At 39.5% G+C, this 13,527-nt stretch overlaps 1 protein-coding gene across 2 annotated transcripts in view; it reads left to right on the forward strand.

Annotated features, from left to right (window-relative positions):
• Positions 1-13,527, forward strand: part of KIZ (kizuna centrosomal protein) — an 87,909-nt gene that overhangs the window by 18,103 nt on the left and 56,279 nt on the right. For both annotated transcript variants that reach the window (XM_052651020.1, XM_052651021.1), the window contains 2 exons: positions 3,703-4,348; positions 4,729-5,044. In XM_052651020.1, coding sequence (XP_052506980.1) covers positions 3,703-4,348; positions 4,729-5,044 — 962 coding nt within the window. The remainder of the gene's footprint in view (positions 1-3,702; positions 4,349-4,728; positions 5,045-13,527) is intronic.

Genomic DNA, 13,527 nt, shown 5'->3' on the forward strand with positions numbered 1-13,527 from the left:
TCTATTGGATTTAGTGGCCAGAAACGTCTCCTTTTGGCTACAGTTGTGAAAATTTGGTTGAGTCTCTCATCTACCCCAGTGGCAAAATGAAAAGTTAAAAATCACATTGTCATGGAGTCTCAGTCTGCCTGGACTGCCATAACAAAACAGCCCAGACTGGGTAGCTTGAACAACAAATCTATTTTGTCACGGGCTGGACGTCAGATCTAGGTGCCAGCTGGGGTGGTTTCTGGTGCGAGCTCTGAGTTGCAGACTGTCCTCTCTCTCTGTACTTGTGTGTCCTTTTCTCTGTGCATGTGTGTGGAGATAGATAGATCTCTGGTCTGTTCCTCTTCTAAGCACAGCAGTCTACTTGATTGATAGACCTCATTTAACCTTTATTCAGTTCAGTTCAGTTCAGTTCAGTCGCTCAGTCGTGTCCAACTCTTTGTGACCCCATGAATCGCAGCACGCCAGGCCTCCCTGTCCATCACATCTCCCGGAGTTCACTCAGACTCATGTCCATCGAGTCTGTGATGCCATCCAGCCATCTCATCCTGGGTCGTCCCCTTCTCCTCCTGCCCCCAGTCTCTCCCAGCATCAGAGTCTTTTCCAATGAGTCATCTCTTCGCATGAGGTGTCCAAAGTACTGGAGCTTCAGCTTTAGGATCATTTGTTCCAAAGAAATCCCAGGGTTGATCTCCTTCAGAATGGACTGGTTGGATCTCCTTGCAGTCCAAGGGACCCTCAAGAGTCTTCTCCAACACCACAGTTCAAACACACAGTTTAACCTTTATTACCTCCTCCTAAATCCTATCTCCACATACAGTCACATTGGAGGTTAGGATTTGAACATAAGAATTTAGGGAAGGACACAGTGCAGTCTGACACATAATAAAGTGAAAGAATTCCTTCAGGATTGTTACATGTAAATTTTTATTAAGAGATTTGGGGAAGTCTCACTGTGACTTAAGGACTTGTTTACATAGAAACTAAGAGCAGTAATAGTACTGTGTGAAAAGATGGAAATTAGGTCTGACAGCTCCATTTTTCTATTCTGCATTCATCATGATACTAATTTCCTTATCTGTGGGGAAAAATAATAAGAAAAATAAAGATTACTGCCACATTCTGCAAAACATGCAGAATAACATAAATATATTTTTTCAAAATGCAATAATGGTCAAAGTCCACCTGCTTTGAAAACTGTAGTTGGTGATTATTAGCTGAGAAATTGTTACAGTAGTTCTAAATTTGCTGCTCTCTCCAGCAGTGTGGCCTTTCCTCCTTCCCTTAATAAAGATGAACTCCTGGTTTTAAAAGTTACCTTCTGTTCACTAATAAGTCTTTTCAGTTATATTCATTTGCTTTGCTATAACTTTCTCCATATGCTTTCAGTTAAAAAAAAAAAAATTTCACCCATTTCTTATATTCCCTACTCTTCCACCTCTGGCAACCATCAGTCTGTTCTCTGTATTTGTGAACTTGGTTTGTATTTGTATTTGTTTTTGTTTTTTTTTTAATCCAAATGTAAGAGAGATTGGGCTTCCCAGGTGGCTCAGTGGTTAAAAAAAAAAAAAATCCTCCTGTCATGCAAGAGATGCAGGTTTGATCCCTGGGTCGGGAAGATCCCCTGGAAGAAGGCATGGCAACCCACCCAAGTATTCTTGTCTGGAGAATCCCATGGACAGAGGAGCCTGTCGGGCTACAGTCCATAGGGTTGCAAAGAGCATGCACGCACGTAAGAGAGATTATACATTATTTGTATGACTTATTTCACTTAGCATAATGCCTCAAAGTTTATTCACATTGTTGCAAATGGCAGGATTTCCTTCTTTTTTATAGCTGAATAATATGCCATTGTATATTTGTACCACTTCTTTACCCATTCAGCCATTATTGGACTATTAGATTGCTTCCGTATCTTGGCTATTGTGAATAATGTTGCCGTGTACATGGGGGTGCAGATATCTTTTCAAGATAGTGCCTTTGATTTATTGGAATTGCTAGATCATATGGTAGTTCTAGTTTTAACTTTCGAGGTATCTCCATACTGTTTTCATAGTAGCTGCACCAGTTACATTCCCACCAACAATATGCAGGGGTTTCCTTTTTTCCACATCCTCACCAATACTTGGCTATTTCTTGTTTCAGTAATAGCCATTTTAACATGCGTGAGGTGATATCTAACTGTGGTTTTCATTTCCTTTTCCCTGATTATTTAGTGAAGTTGAACATGTTTTCCTATGCTTTTTGGCCATTTGTATGTCTTCTTGGAAAAATGTCTATTCAGACTTTTCTGCCCATTATTTTTGCTCTTGAGTTGATGAGTTCTTTATACATTTTGGATATTGGCCCTTTATCAATATATCAAGACTTCCTGGTGGTTCAGCTGGTAAAGAATCCAGCTGCAATGCAGGAGACCTGGGTTCTATCCCTGGGTTAGGAAGATCCTCTAGAGAAGGCAACAGCTACCCACTCCAGTATTCTGGCCTGGAGAATTCCATGGACTGTATAGTCCAAGGGGTCACAAAGTGTCAGACATGACTGAGTGACTTTCACTTTCATCAATATATCATTTGCAGATATTCCCTCCCAATCGATAGTTTTCCTTTTGGGTGATGGTTTTCTTTGCTGTTCAGAAGCTTTTTAGTTTGAAGTAGTCTTTCTTGTTTGTTTCTGCTTTTGTTACATTTGCTTTTGGTGTCAGATTCAAAAATCATTGCCATGGACTTATTAAAGAGCTTAGCATCTGTGTTTTCCTCTAAGAGTTTTATGGTTTTGTAAAACATTCAAGTCTTTAATTCATTTTGAGTTAATTTTTGTGTATGGTATTAGCTAATGATCTGCTGCTGCTTCTAAGTCGCTTCAGTTGTGTCCGACTCTGTGTGACCTAGGTTCATTTTTTTTTCATGTGGCTGTCTAGTTTTCTTAACACCATTTGTGGACGAGACTGTCCTTTTCCATTGTATATTCTTGGCTCCTTTGTTGTAAATTAATGACCATATGCATGAGTTTATTTCTGTGGTCTTTGTTCTGTTCCATTAATCTATGTGCCTGTTTTTTTATGGCAGTACCATACTGTTTTAATTACTGTAGCTTTGTAATATATTTCAAAATAAAACCGCATGATGCCGCTAGCTTTGCTCTTCTTTCTCAAGATTGCTTTAGCTATTTGGGTCTTTTGTGTTTTCACAGAAATTTTAAGATTGCTTTGATTCTGTGAAAAATTCCACGAGTTTTGATAAGGATTACATTGAATCTGTAGATTGCTTTAGGGAATATGGCCCTTTTAACAATATTAATTCTTCCAGTCCATGAGCACAGACTATCTTTCTACTTATTTGTGTCTTTTCCAGTGTTTTTCATTAATGTTCTATAGTTTTCAACATGACATCCTTCACTTCCTTGGTTATATTTATTCCTAGGTATTTTTATGTAGTTATGAATGAGACAGTTATTTTCCTTTTCTGATATTTCATCATTAATGTATAGAAACCTTCTTTGTGGTCCAACTCTCACATCCGTATATGACTACTGGGAGAACCATAGCTTTGACTATAGCGACTGAACAACAACAAAACACAATGAGTTTCATGAAACATGGTAGGTGTTGATTTCATTGGTCATGCTTCCTTACCTCATTTTGTTCCTGAAAACAACCTAAATAACCTTATAGTTCATAGACAGCATGTTTAACTCTTATGTCGTTTGGGGCTGCAGGTTGTAATGCCAGCAGAAATTAACTCAGGGACAGCCATGTCAAGAGGATTGTATCAACCAGCAACCATCTTTATGGGCCGCCAGATGTCAGCTGTCTCAGGCATTGCAGATTTTACCACAGAGCGGAAATCTCCCCAACCCACAAAGAACTTTTTAATTCCTGACCCACATTCACACCGGCAGACAGCCCAGAGCAGTGATGTGACAGACAGCCATGTAGTACAAACTCCTGGTGACACACAGTGCTTAAATAAGTCTGACAAAATAGATGGAAAGACATCTCTTCAGATTGGTGAGAAAATGCCAGTCACAGCCGGCGCATTGTCTGAGGAGGAACAAACTCATTGCTTTGAGATAGGAAGCAACGCACGTCAGGGCAAGAGTAATTTATCTGAAGGCAAAAAGTCGGCCGAACTCCATTCCCCGTTATGGGAGAGATTAAGTCCAGAGAACAGAACCACTGATTTAAAGTGTGACAGTTCTGGGAGATCAGAGGGATCACAGGGAGAAGTACTGACACGGGAGCATATTGAAGTCGAGGAAGAAAGAGCCAGACCGCCAGTCTCTCCGCTGTCAGGCTCAGAATCCTGTGCATCTGAAAACGAGTGTCCTCAAGAGAAGCCCCCTGCCAGGGAAGCTTCCTCAGGTGGGCTGAGAGGCTAAGATGGTTTGCTGATTTTTGTCAGTATTTTGTTTTTCTGGGTGGTGATGGGTGTTAAAAATACAAAATACCGTCTTGTGGTATCTGTCCCAAAACAAAGTAGTGACTGTGCCAATGAATTCCATTCTAATGTGTTCTTAAGTATGTCCACAGAAGTACCTTTGCAAACAAATTCTCTGATTTTTAAACCCACTGTGATATTTTTAAAATATTTTTAATGGGCCTTAAAAAAACACCACAGTTACTTGTGGATTGTTTCTGCATGTTCCTAGCTGATGAGTAGTTCTGCTCTGACAGGTAGAGCATCTTACCTCTTTCAGCTCCCTGAAGTCAGTGATCGGCCATCTGTTCATGTTCCGTTACAGATCACCTTCCTTGCGAGGACTCACTGTCACAGGAGCCCTTCAGAAAAAAGCAGGAAGAGCAGGAGGAGGAGAGTTTGAGCAGCAGCAGTGACCTCACAGTTTCTGTAAGCGAAGATGATCTGATTTTAAAGAGTCCAGAACCACAGCCAAATATGGGAGACACAATGGAGCAAGAAGATGGAACAGAGACCTTAAATGTAATCCACTCTGAGCAAGAAAGAGATGCCCCATCCACCAGAAAACCTAACTGTATTTTGCAAGTCCCAAGCACTCCTGATTCACCAAATGAGTCCTTCACTAACTTGCAAGCAAGGGAGTAAGTCATTCATTTTTTTTCACTGTTCAGTTTTAATTATAGATATTTTTAGAGACCATTCCACTGGGAGTATATTATTGAACACTCAGCTATAAGTGTATAAGTTCCTTAATTCTCATAGTCTTTTGGATAAGAACTAGTTTCTTTTTTTTAATGAAATAGCTTTAAAAGTCTGAATATCATTGAAATCATGGTGACTGGCAGTTTATAATGATATCTAAAGAATCCCTGGTTAATTCATAAGTAATTCCCTCCACTTCTTACCCACCATTCTTTTAGAAAACCAGTCATTTTGGACTTGTAGTAACACAGGTGACAAACACTTAAACTTTTGGGAATTCAATTTTTGAGACTGAGAACTTTGTATCTAATTAATTAATTTGCTTAATCCTTCTATCCCGTTTCTTTGTGTCATTTTTGTGATACAATTAAATATGCATTAACAAGTTTTAGTAAGTGTATATGTAAGGCAGCTTTCCTTTTCTGAGTGTAAATATGAGGACACTGGAGATTTTAAGGTTCAAGAAGAGTGTCAATGTTACATATTTTGAGCACTAAAATCCAAGTCATAAAAATTCATATGTGATTTTTTTTTTTCACGCGCTTCCCTGGTGGCTCAGACAGTAAAGAAATCCACCTGCAATGCAAGAAACCCAGGTTCGCTGTTGATTGGAGATAGTGGAGTTGTAGGAAACATGGAAACAACATGTTGAGAATCAGTTCTGCAATAAGGGCAGCACTAATAGCATCAAATGTCTTAGGGGTACAAGGAACCTAAGTGAACAACACAGAGTAGAGCTCACCATCTAAGGTGGGACACTAGGACTCCCCTGGCAGTGCAGTGGCTAAGACTCCATGCTCCCAACCAGGGGGCTTGAGTTCCCAGAGCTTGAGTTCAGTTGCTGGTCAGGGAACCAAGATCCCATGCCACACAGAGTGGCCTAAAAAATAAAATGAGGACACCAAGGCTAGGGGTGTAGGATTGACACCCAGGCTGGGGGCCCACCCTCCATACAGCCTCCCTGCCCCCATCCCACCTTGATGTGACACTGTGATGCCGTCACTCGCTCTCCAGCATTCCCAGCAACAGTGGAAAGCCAAGTGGATTTCTTGCACATGAGGGTGTATGTTTTCTTTAAACTACCATTGTAGCTTTCTATATCTATTGCCTCTTACCACTCATTACCTATTTAGAATGAAAAGTTTATAGTCTAATGGACTTCAAACTGATGTTTAAGAAATATTTATTAAGAGCACCTAAGTACAAAGTACTTGTGCTGTAGATGGAAGAACCATTGTGGTGCCCATCCTTGGGAGATTGGCTTTATAGCAGAGGCAAGCCTGATGGGTTTTTTCTAGTAATGATACTTGCCTCTCATTGAGGAGGTATGGGTTATTATGTACTACATCATTAGAAACTTTATTACTAAGAAGAGAATGTTTCTATTTCAGGTGGTATTTGCTGCCTTCTTTTTATAGCAGTTCTTGCACAAGTTGGTATTTTGGTAGGAGGAGTAGTGGACTTACTCAGGACTTGGTCCTTTTTTGAAATGAATAGGTTGAGTATAATTAATGATGTTCTATCTCCTATTATATATGAATGACTGTTTCTTGTGACTCTAAAACCAATCTTCTTGAAATTTTGGGGTATATTTTACCAAAAATTGTTGGAAAATAAGCATTTGAGGAATTTTTGAAGGTTAATCTTAATAGAATGCCCTCAGAATAAAAGATGAGTTGGTGATGCTGGTTTTCTGTGTCCATGTTACTAAATCTGAGTCTGTTGATCTTCTGTGGTGAAAGTCCTCCCCAAGCACAGATTGACAGTGGTTTTATTTTTTTCCTTACAGTGGTTTTAAGTAGTTCTGGTTAACTCGCAGACTTCCCACATCTCTTGATTCCCTGTATTTTCTTCCTTTCTCTCCAGCCTTTGCTCTTCTCCTTGGCTCAGAGGGTTATTTATTAATCTGAGCCTGTGACTTCATATTTACAAAATACCGCCCTAGCCTCAGAGCTTCTCCGTTTACTTTAGTATCTGTTGAGGGCCTGAGAAAAGTTACTAGAATGAATTTTAGTTAACAAAGGTGAAGAGGTGGGACAAAGGAAGATAGCAGGAGTTGAACAGGAAACTGGACCCTCCGATTTGCTGAGATTGATGATGATGACTTCAGGCATGCCTCGGAGATACTGTAGAGACACAATAAAATGAGTCTCGCAAGAAAGCAAGTCACACAAGTATTTTGGTTTCCCCGTGGGTCCACGCTGTAGCATGTCTCAGAACTTTCTTTTATTCTTATGACTGAATTGTATTCCAATGTATGGATAAACCACATTCTGTTTATCCACTCACCTGTTGATGGACACTGGGTGTGCTTCCACCTTTAGAAGCTTCTCTGCTTTCTTTTACGGACACCTCCAGATGTAGAGCGCCATGCTGTGATTCCTGCACCTGAGCTGTAATTACAAGCTGTAATTAACCTTTCTCACAGCACACTTACTAGGATGAAGCTGGGTAAAAGAAATGTTAAAAAGGAGGACCTTGAATCTTGTATTTTCTTAAGGAGTGAGCAGTTCACTACAAAGTTTGGCCCAAAGCTCCAGGACTTGGAACAGTAGATATTCGTTATTTGTCATGTGACAGGTGGTTGACCCTGTGTCATTTGGGACTACAGGGATAACTTGGCCACTTGTCCCTCATTTGGGGGATTAGTTCAGCCTCAGTCACCCTGGGAGAGGTAGCGGAGTTCCCTAGACAGCAGGAGAGAAGTCCAGTGCACAGATGCTCTTTAAGTATCAGCTTGCATCCTGTTTGCTAACGTCTCATTGTCTAAAGAGTGCCCACAGGGCCCAGTGCAGAGTCAAGAGGTAAATAAAGACAGCCCATCTCTTGTTAAGATGAGTGGCAGAGTTGCATTGCAAAGGGTGTGTACCCTGCAATGAGAAGTTTATGGTCAGTTTTTGTAACCTATCACAATACTTTAAGACAAATTCAAATAGAGATAAGCTCGGTGTGAGTCCAAAGGGTTGGGAGAGGTTTATACAGGTGTTGATACAGCATCTTGAAGGATGTCCAGGCTTTGAGTACAGAGGAGGAGGGTAAGGGGTGGAATGGGTCTGAAGAAAGAGTGCAGGTACAGAGAACACAAGGGGTGGGGCTGGGGGGCAGGCAGAGGGCCTGGCTGAAGGCTTGTCCAGGAGCAGCTGTCAGAGTGGAGGTTTGGAATGTCACCGTGGTTGAGAAAGGCCTTCAATGTGCAGTTAGTGTACATATAGTTCATCTCTTTGTTCTGCAGAGCAGTTGAAGACTATTTTGAGAGAAGGGTAATATGGCAAATCACTTGATTTAGGAGAAACGGTGTTGTCAGGATGACTTAGCCACGAGCGAGCCAGGATTCTGAGATGGCCCCTGATATTCCCGCCCCTGGTGTGCCCCTGTGGGATCCCTGCACCTGCAGTGTGGACAGCACAGTGAGGCTGGTGGGGCCCTCCTGTGGCCAGGTGGCATATGATGGAGAGGAAGAGTCTTGCAGATAAAATGGCTAGAGGTGTAATGTATCCAGTTTTTTTAAGGACCAGCTTTTTGTTTTGTTGATTTTCTTTCTTATTTTGAATTTCATTGATTTCTCCTCTAAATTTTGTGATTTCTCCTGCTTGCTTTGGATTTAATTTGCTCTTTTTCTCTCATTCCCTAGGGTAGAAGCTTAGCTTATTTATTTTAGATCTTCCCTCTTTTCTAAAACATCTATTCAATGTTATAAATTTCTCTGTAAGCACTGTTTTTACTCCATCTCATAAATTTTGGTAAGTTGTATTTTCATTCAAGATATTTTAAAATTTCTTTTAAGACTTCTTTGATTCACATGTTATCTAGAAATGTGCTATTTAATCTCCACTTTTAGATTTCCTATAATCTTTGTTATTAATTTTCTTTTGATCTGAGAGCATTCTTTCTATGATTTTTGTTCTTAAAACTTTGTTGAGGTGTGTTTTATGACCCACAGTGTGGTTTGTCTTGGCAAATGTTCCATGCGAGCTTGAGAAGAATGTGTATCTTACTGTTACTGGATGAAGTATCCTGTACATGTAAGTTAGATCAGGTTAATTAATGGTGCTCTCCACTTCAGCTATATCCTTGCTGACTCTTTACCTGCTGGATGTATCAGTTACTGATGGAGGTGTGTTAAAATATTCAACTGTAATAGTGGGCTTATCTATTCCTCCTTGCAGTTCTACCAGTTTTTGCCTATGTATTTTGATACCCTGTTGCATGCACACATTAAGGATTGTTACGATGTTCCTTGGTGTGCTGTTTTGGGTGTTTGTCCTGCTTGGTGTTCTCTGAGCTTCCAGGATCTGTGGTTTGGTTTATTTGGAAAATTCTCAGCCGTTATTTCTTCAGATATTTCTTCTGCTCCGTTCCCTGTTTCTTCTAGTATTCCCATTACTTTTGTAAGTTTTTTTAAGAGACTTCTAAACTGTCTACCAGAATGGCTGTAGCATTTTGCATTGGGTGGCAGTTCCTGTCACTGCCCATCGTCACCAGCATTTGGTGTCATCACTGTTCTGAATTTGGGGCATTCTCACAGGTGTGCAGTGGTGTCTTATTGTTGTTTCACTCTTATTTATTGTTTGTTTACTGGCCATGCTACGCATCATGTGGGATCTTAGTTCCTGGAATAGGAATGGTACCAGCGCCTCCTGCAGTGGAAGCTCAGAGGCATAATCACTGGACCGTCAGGGAATCCCCGTCATTATTGTCTTAGTTTGCATTTCCCTGGTGACATATGATGTGGGACATCTTTCCATATACTTATTTGCTATACATACATCATCTTTGGTGAGTTCTCTCTTAAAGTCTTTGGCCTACTTTTAATTGAGTTGCTATATTTTCTTACTGTTGAATTTTGAGAGTTCTCTGTATATTTTGGTTAACAGTCCTTTATCAAATATGTCTTTTGCTGCAAATATTTTTTCTTGGTGTGTAGGTTGTCTTATTCTTTTGACATTATCTTTTGCAGAATATAAATTTTTCATTTTAATAGAGTCCAGCTTGTCAATTACTTCTTTCATGGATCCATATCTTTGGGTATGGAAAAGTCATTTCCATACCCAAGGTCATCTAGGTTTTCTCTTATGTTATCTCTGAGGAGTTTTATAGTTCGGTGTTTTACATTTAGAACTATGAACCATTTTGAGTAAATTTTTGTGAAGGGTATAATGTCTGTGTTTAAGTTCTTTTTTCTTTTTTTGCACTGGATATCCACTTGTTCCAGCATGTTGATGAAAGGTTAACTTTTGGGAGGCTCATTTTCCTTCATTTGAAGATATTTCTATGTTTTTTAATTGAGATACAATTGACACATAGCCTTCCATTAGTTTCAGGTGTACAGAGTAGTGATTTGACATTTCTATGCATTGGAAATGATCATCACAGTAAGGCTAGTAAGATCCATCACCACACATAGTTAAATCTTTTTTCTTATTGTGAAAATTGTAAGGATTTATTCTCTCAGCAACTTTCATATATACAGTATTCTTAACTGTTGTCATCATGCTCTACATTACACCCCCAGAACTTGTTTTATAACTAGAAGTTTGTGCATTTTACTGCCTCCATCCATTTAGCCTCCTCCCACCCTTTACCCACCTCTGGCAACCACTAGACTGCCAGTCTGTTCTCTGTATCCATAAAATTCAGGTTTTGGTTTTTTTTTAGATTCTATATGTAAGATCATACAGCGTTTGTCTTTCCCTGACTGACTTATTTCATTTAGCATAATGCCCTCAGAGTTCATCCATGTTGTCACAAATTGCAGGATTTCCCTTCTTTTTGTTGTTGAATAATATTCCATTGTAAATATATACCACAATTTCTTTATCTATTCATTCATCAGTGGACACTTAAGTTTCTTCTGTATTTTGACTGTTGCAAATAATGCTTCAGTGTACATGGGGGTGTATATATCTTTTTAAGTTAGTGTTTTCATTTCCTTCAGATAAATACCCAGAATTGAAATTCCTGGGTCATATGGTAGTTCTATTTTTAATTTTTTGAGGAATTCCCATACTGTTTTCCATAGCAGCTGTACCAGTTTGTATTCAAACCAAGAGTGCACAGAGGATTCCCTTTCCTTTATATCCTTGCTGACATTTATTATTTCTTGTCTTTTTAATGATAGCAGTTCTTACAGGTATAAGAAGATACCTGATTGTGGTTTTGATTTGCATTTCCCTAAAGATCAGTGATGTTGAGCACCTTTTCATGTACTTGTTGGCTGTACTTATTTTCTTTGGAAGGATGCCCATTCAGATTTTCTACCCATTTTTTTCATTCAGAAGCTTGGATTTTTTGCTATTAAGTTGTGTGGATTCTTTATGTATTTTGGATATTGACCCCAGTCAGCCATATGATTTGCAATTATTTTCTCCCATTCACTAGGTTGCCTTTTTATTTTGTTGCTGGTTTCCTTTGCTGTGTAGAATATTTTCAGTTTGAAATAGTCCCGCTTACCTAGTTTTGCTTTCATTGCCTGTGGTTTTAGTGTCATAACCAAGAAATCTTCGCTAAGACCAGTGTCAAGCTGTTTTCCCCCTGTGTTTTCTTCTAGGAGTTCTGTAGTTTCAGGTCTTACATTTACGTCTCTAATCCATTTTGAGTTCATATTTGGTGTAATATAAGGATCAAGTTTTGTTTTTTTTTTTTTTTCCTATAGCTATCCAGTTTTCCAGCACCGCTTGAAGAAGAGATTGACTTTTCCCCATTGTGTATTTTCCCTATCTTGACACTTTTGTCCAGATAAGGGTGGCTATATATGCATTGATTTATTCTGTTCCGTTTGTCTATATGTCTGTATTTATGCCAGTACCATGCTGTTTTGATTTCTGTAGCTTTATAATATGTTTTAAAATGAGACTGTGTGTTCTCCTGCTTCATTCTTTTTTCTCAATATTATTTTGGTTACTCAGATTCCTTTGTGGTTCCATATGAATTTTAGGATTATTTGCTTTTTCTGTAAAAAAAAAAAATTATGCTGGGAGATTGAGGAATTACATTGGATCTGTCGATCGCACTGGGTAGCATATACGTTATAACAATATTAGTCTTCTAATCCATGAACATGAGTTGTCTTTCCATTTATTTGTGTTTAATTTCTTTCAACAGTGTTTTGTAGTTTTCAATGTACAAATACGTCTTTAGCTTAGTTGGTTAAGTTTATTTGTAAGTATTTTGTCCTTTTTGATGCTATTGTAAATGGGATTATTTTCTTAGTTTCCCTTTTAGATTGTTCATTATATAGAAATGCAACTAATTTTTGCCTGTAGACTTTATATCCTGCAGCTCTACTAAAGCATCATAGTATAAATGCATTTTAAAGCCCCATGGACCCCAAGAGGAACATTAGGAAATAAACATGCATAGGAAAGCAGCCCAAGGCTTGGCTCCACATTCAGTGTCAGGAAGCTCAGAAGGAACCAGAAAAGGTGTCTGGGGAGAGTCTGCAATGAAGAGTGCAGAGAACCGAGGGCCAAGCTTGTGCTGCAGATGCCAAATAGAGTGTTTCACGTGGGGTTTAGAGAGATTAATAACCTTCCCAGGTCACACAGCTGGCTGGAGGTGCAGCTTACATCCAGACTGACTGGCAGATGCCAGACTCATGCTCCCAGTTTCTGTGCTTGAACACATAAACCACAGCCAGTATGATGTTCCTTTCAGTAGCATCAACTCTGTGCTAGGAACTGTTGTGAGAGCTTTATTTATAACAGTATGTTTATTCCTGTTGTCATCACCGTCTTACAGAGGTGGAAACGGAGACACAGTGAGGTTGTGTTCAGGGTCACAGAGTGGCTCAGTGTGCTTTGAACTAGCTGTCTGGGTCCAGAGTCTGCACTCATAACTGTCTGTTGATAACCCTCTCCACTGCCTGCATAACTGGAGTGTCATCAAGGATAATATTTCTTAAGGTTGAATGAGGACGCTCAAGAAGCAAATAGATTCTTTAATTAGAAAAAGAAAACCAAGCAGCGGTGTTTTGACCTTTGGCTCTGTCCATATTGATTTTGGTGCCTCCCAGCCTCATATAACCTGGTGGAGTGCTATATGCCTTTCTTCCAGCTTGAACAAAGTACTTGTAAAGTTGCTTTGTTCTTTCTCCCCATGGAGCATGCCTGAAAACAGAATGTAATGCTGCCTTTTACTCTAAGTCAAATGAAAGCCTTGGTTTCTCAGGGTCAGAAAAATGCAGTCATATAGTTGGAGTCTCATCCAGTGATTTTAATTTTGCCCCTCTCAAAAGTTAAGTTTAGGAAGGAAGTTCTTGCATCTGAGAAAAGACTTGCTGCTGGAGCCATGTTGCCTGGAGTAATGGTTTACAACTGTTACAACTTTCCAGTTGGCCCAGAGTTTACTTTAAGAGGCACTGGAAGCATGTTGGTAAGTGCAGTGTTTCTTCCAGCGTGATAAGACCTTCAGATGTCTGCTCTCT

The sequence above is a fragment of the Budorcas taxicolor genome, chromosome 13 (genome assembly GCF_023091745.1).
Source record: "Budorcas taxicolor isolate Tak-1 chromosome 13, Takin1.1, whole genome shotgun sequence".
Lineage (NCBI taxonomy): Eukaryota > Metazoa > Chordata > Mammalia > Artiodactyla > Bovidae > Budorcas > Budorcas taxicolor.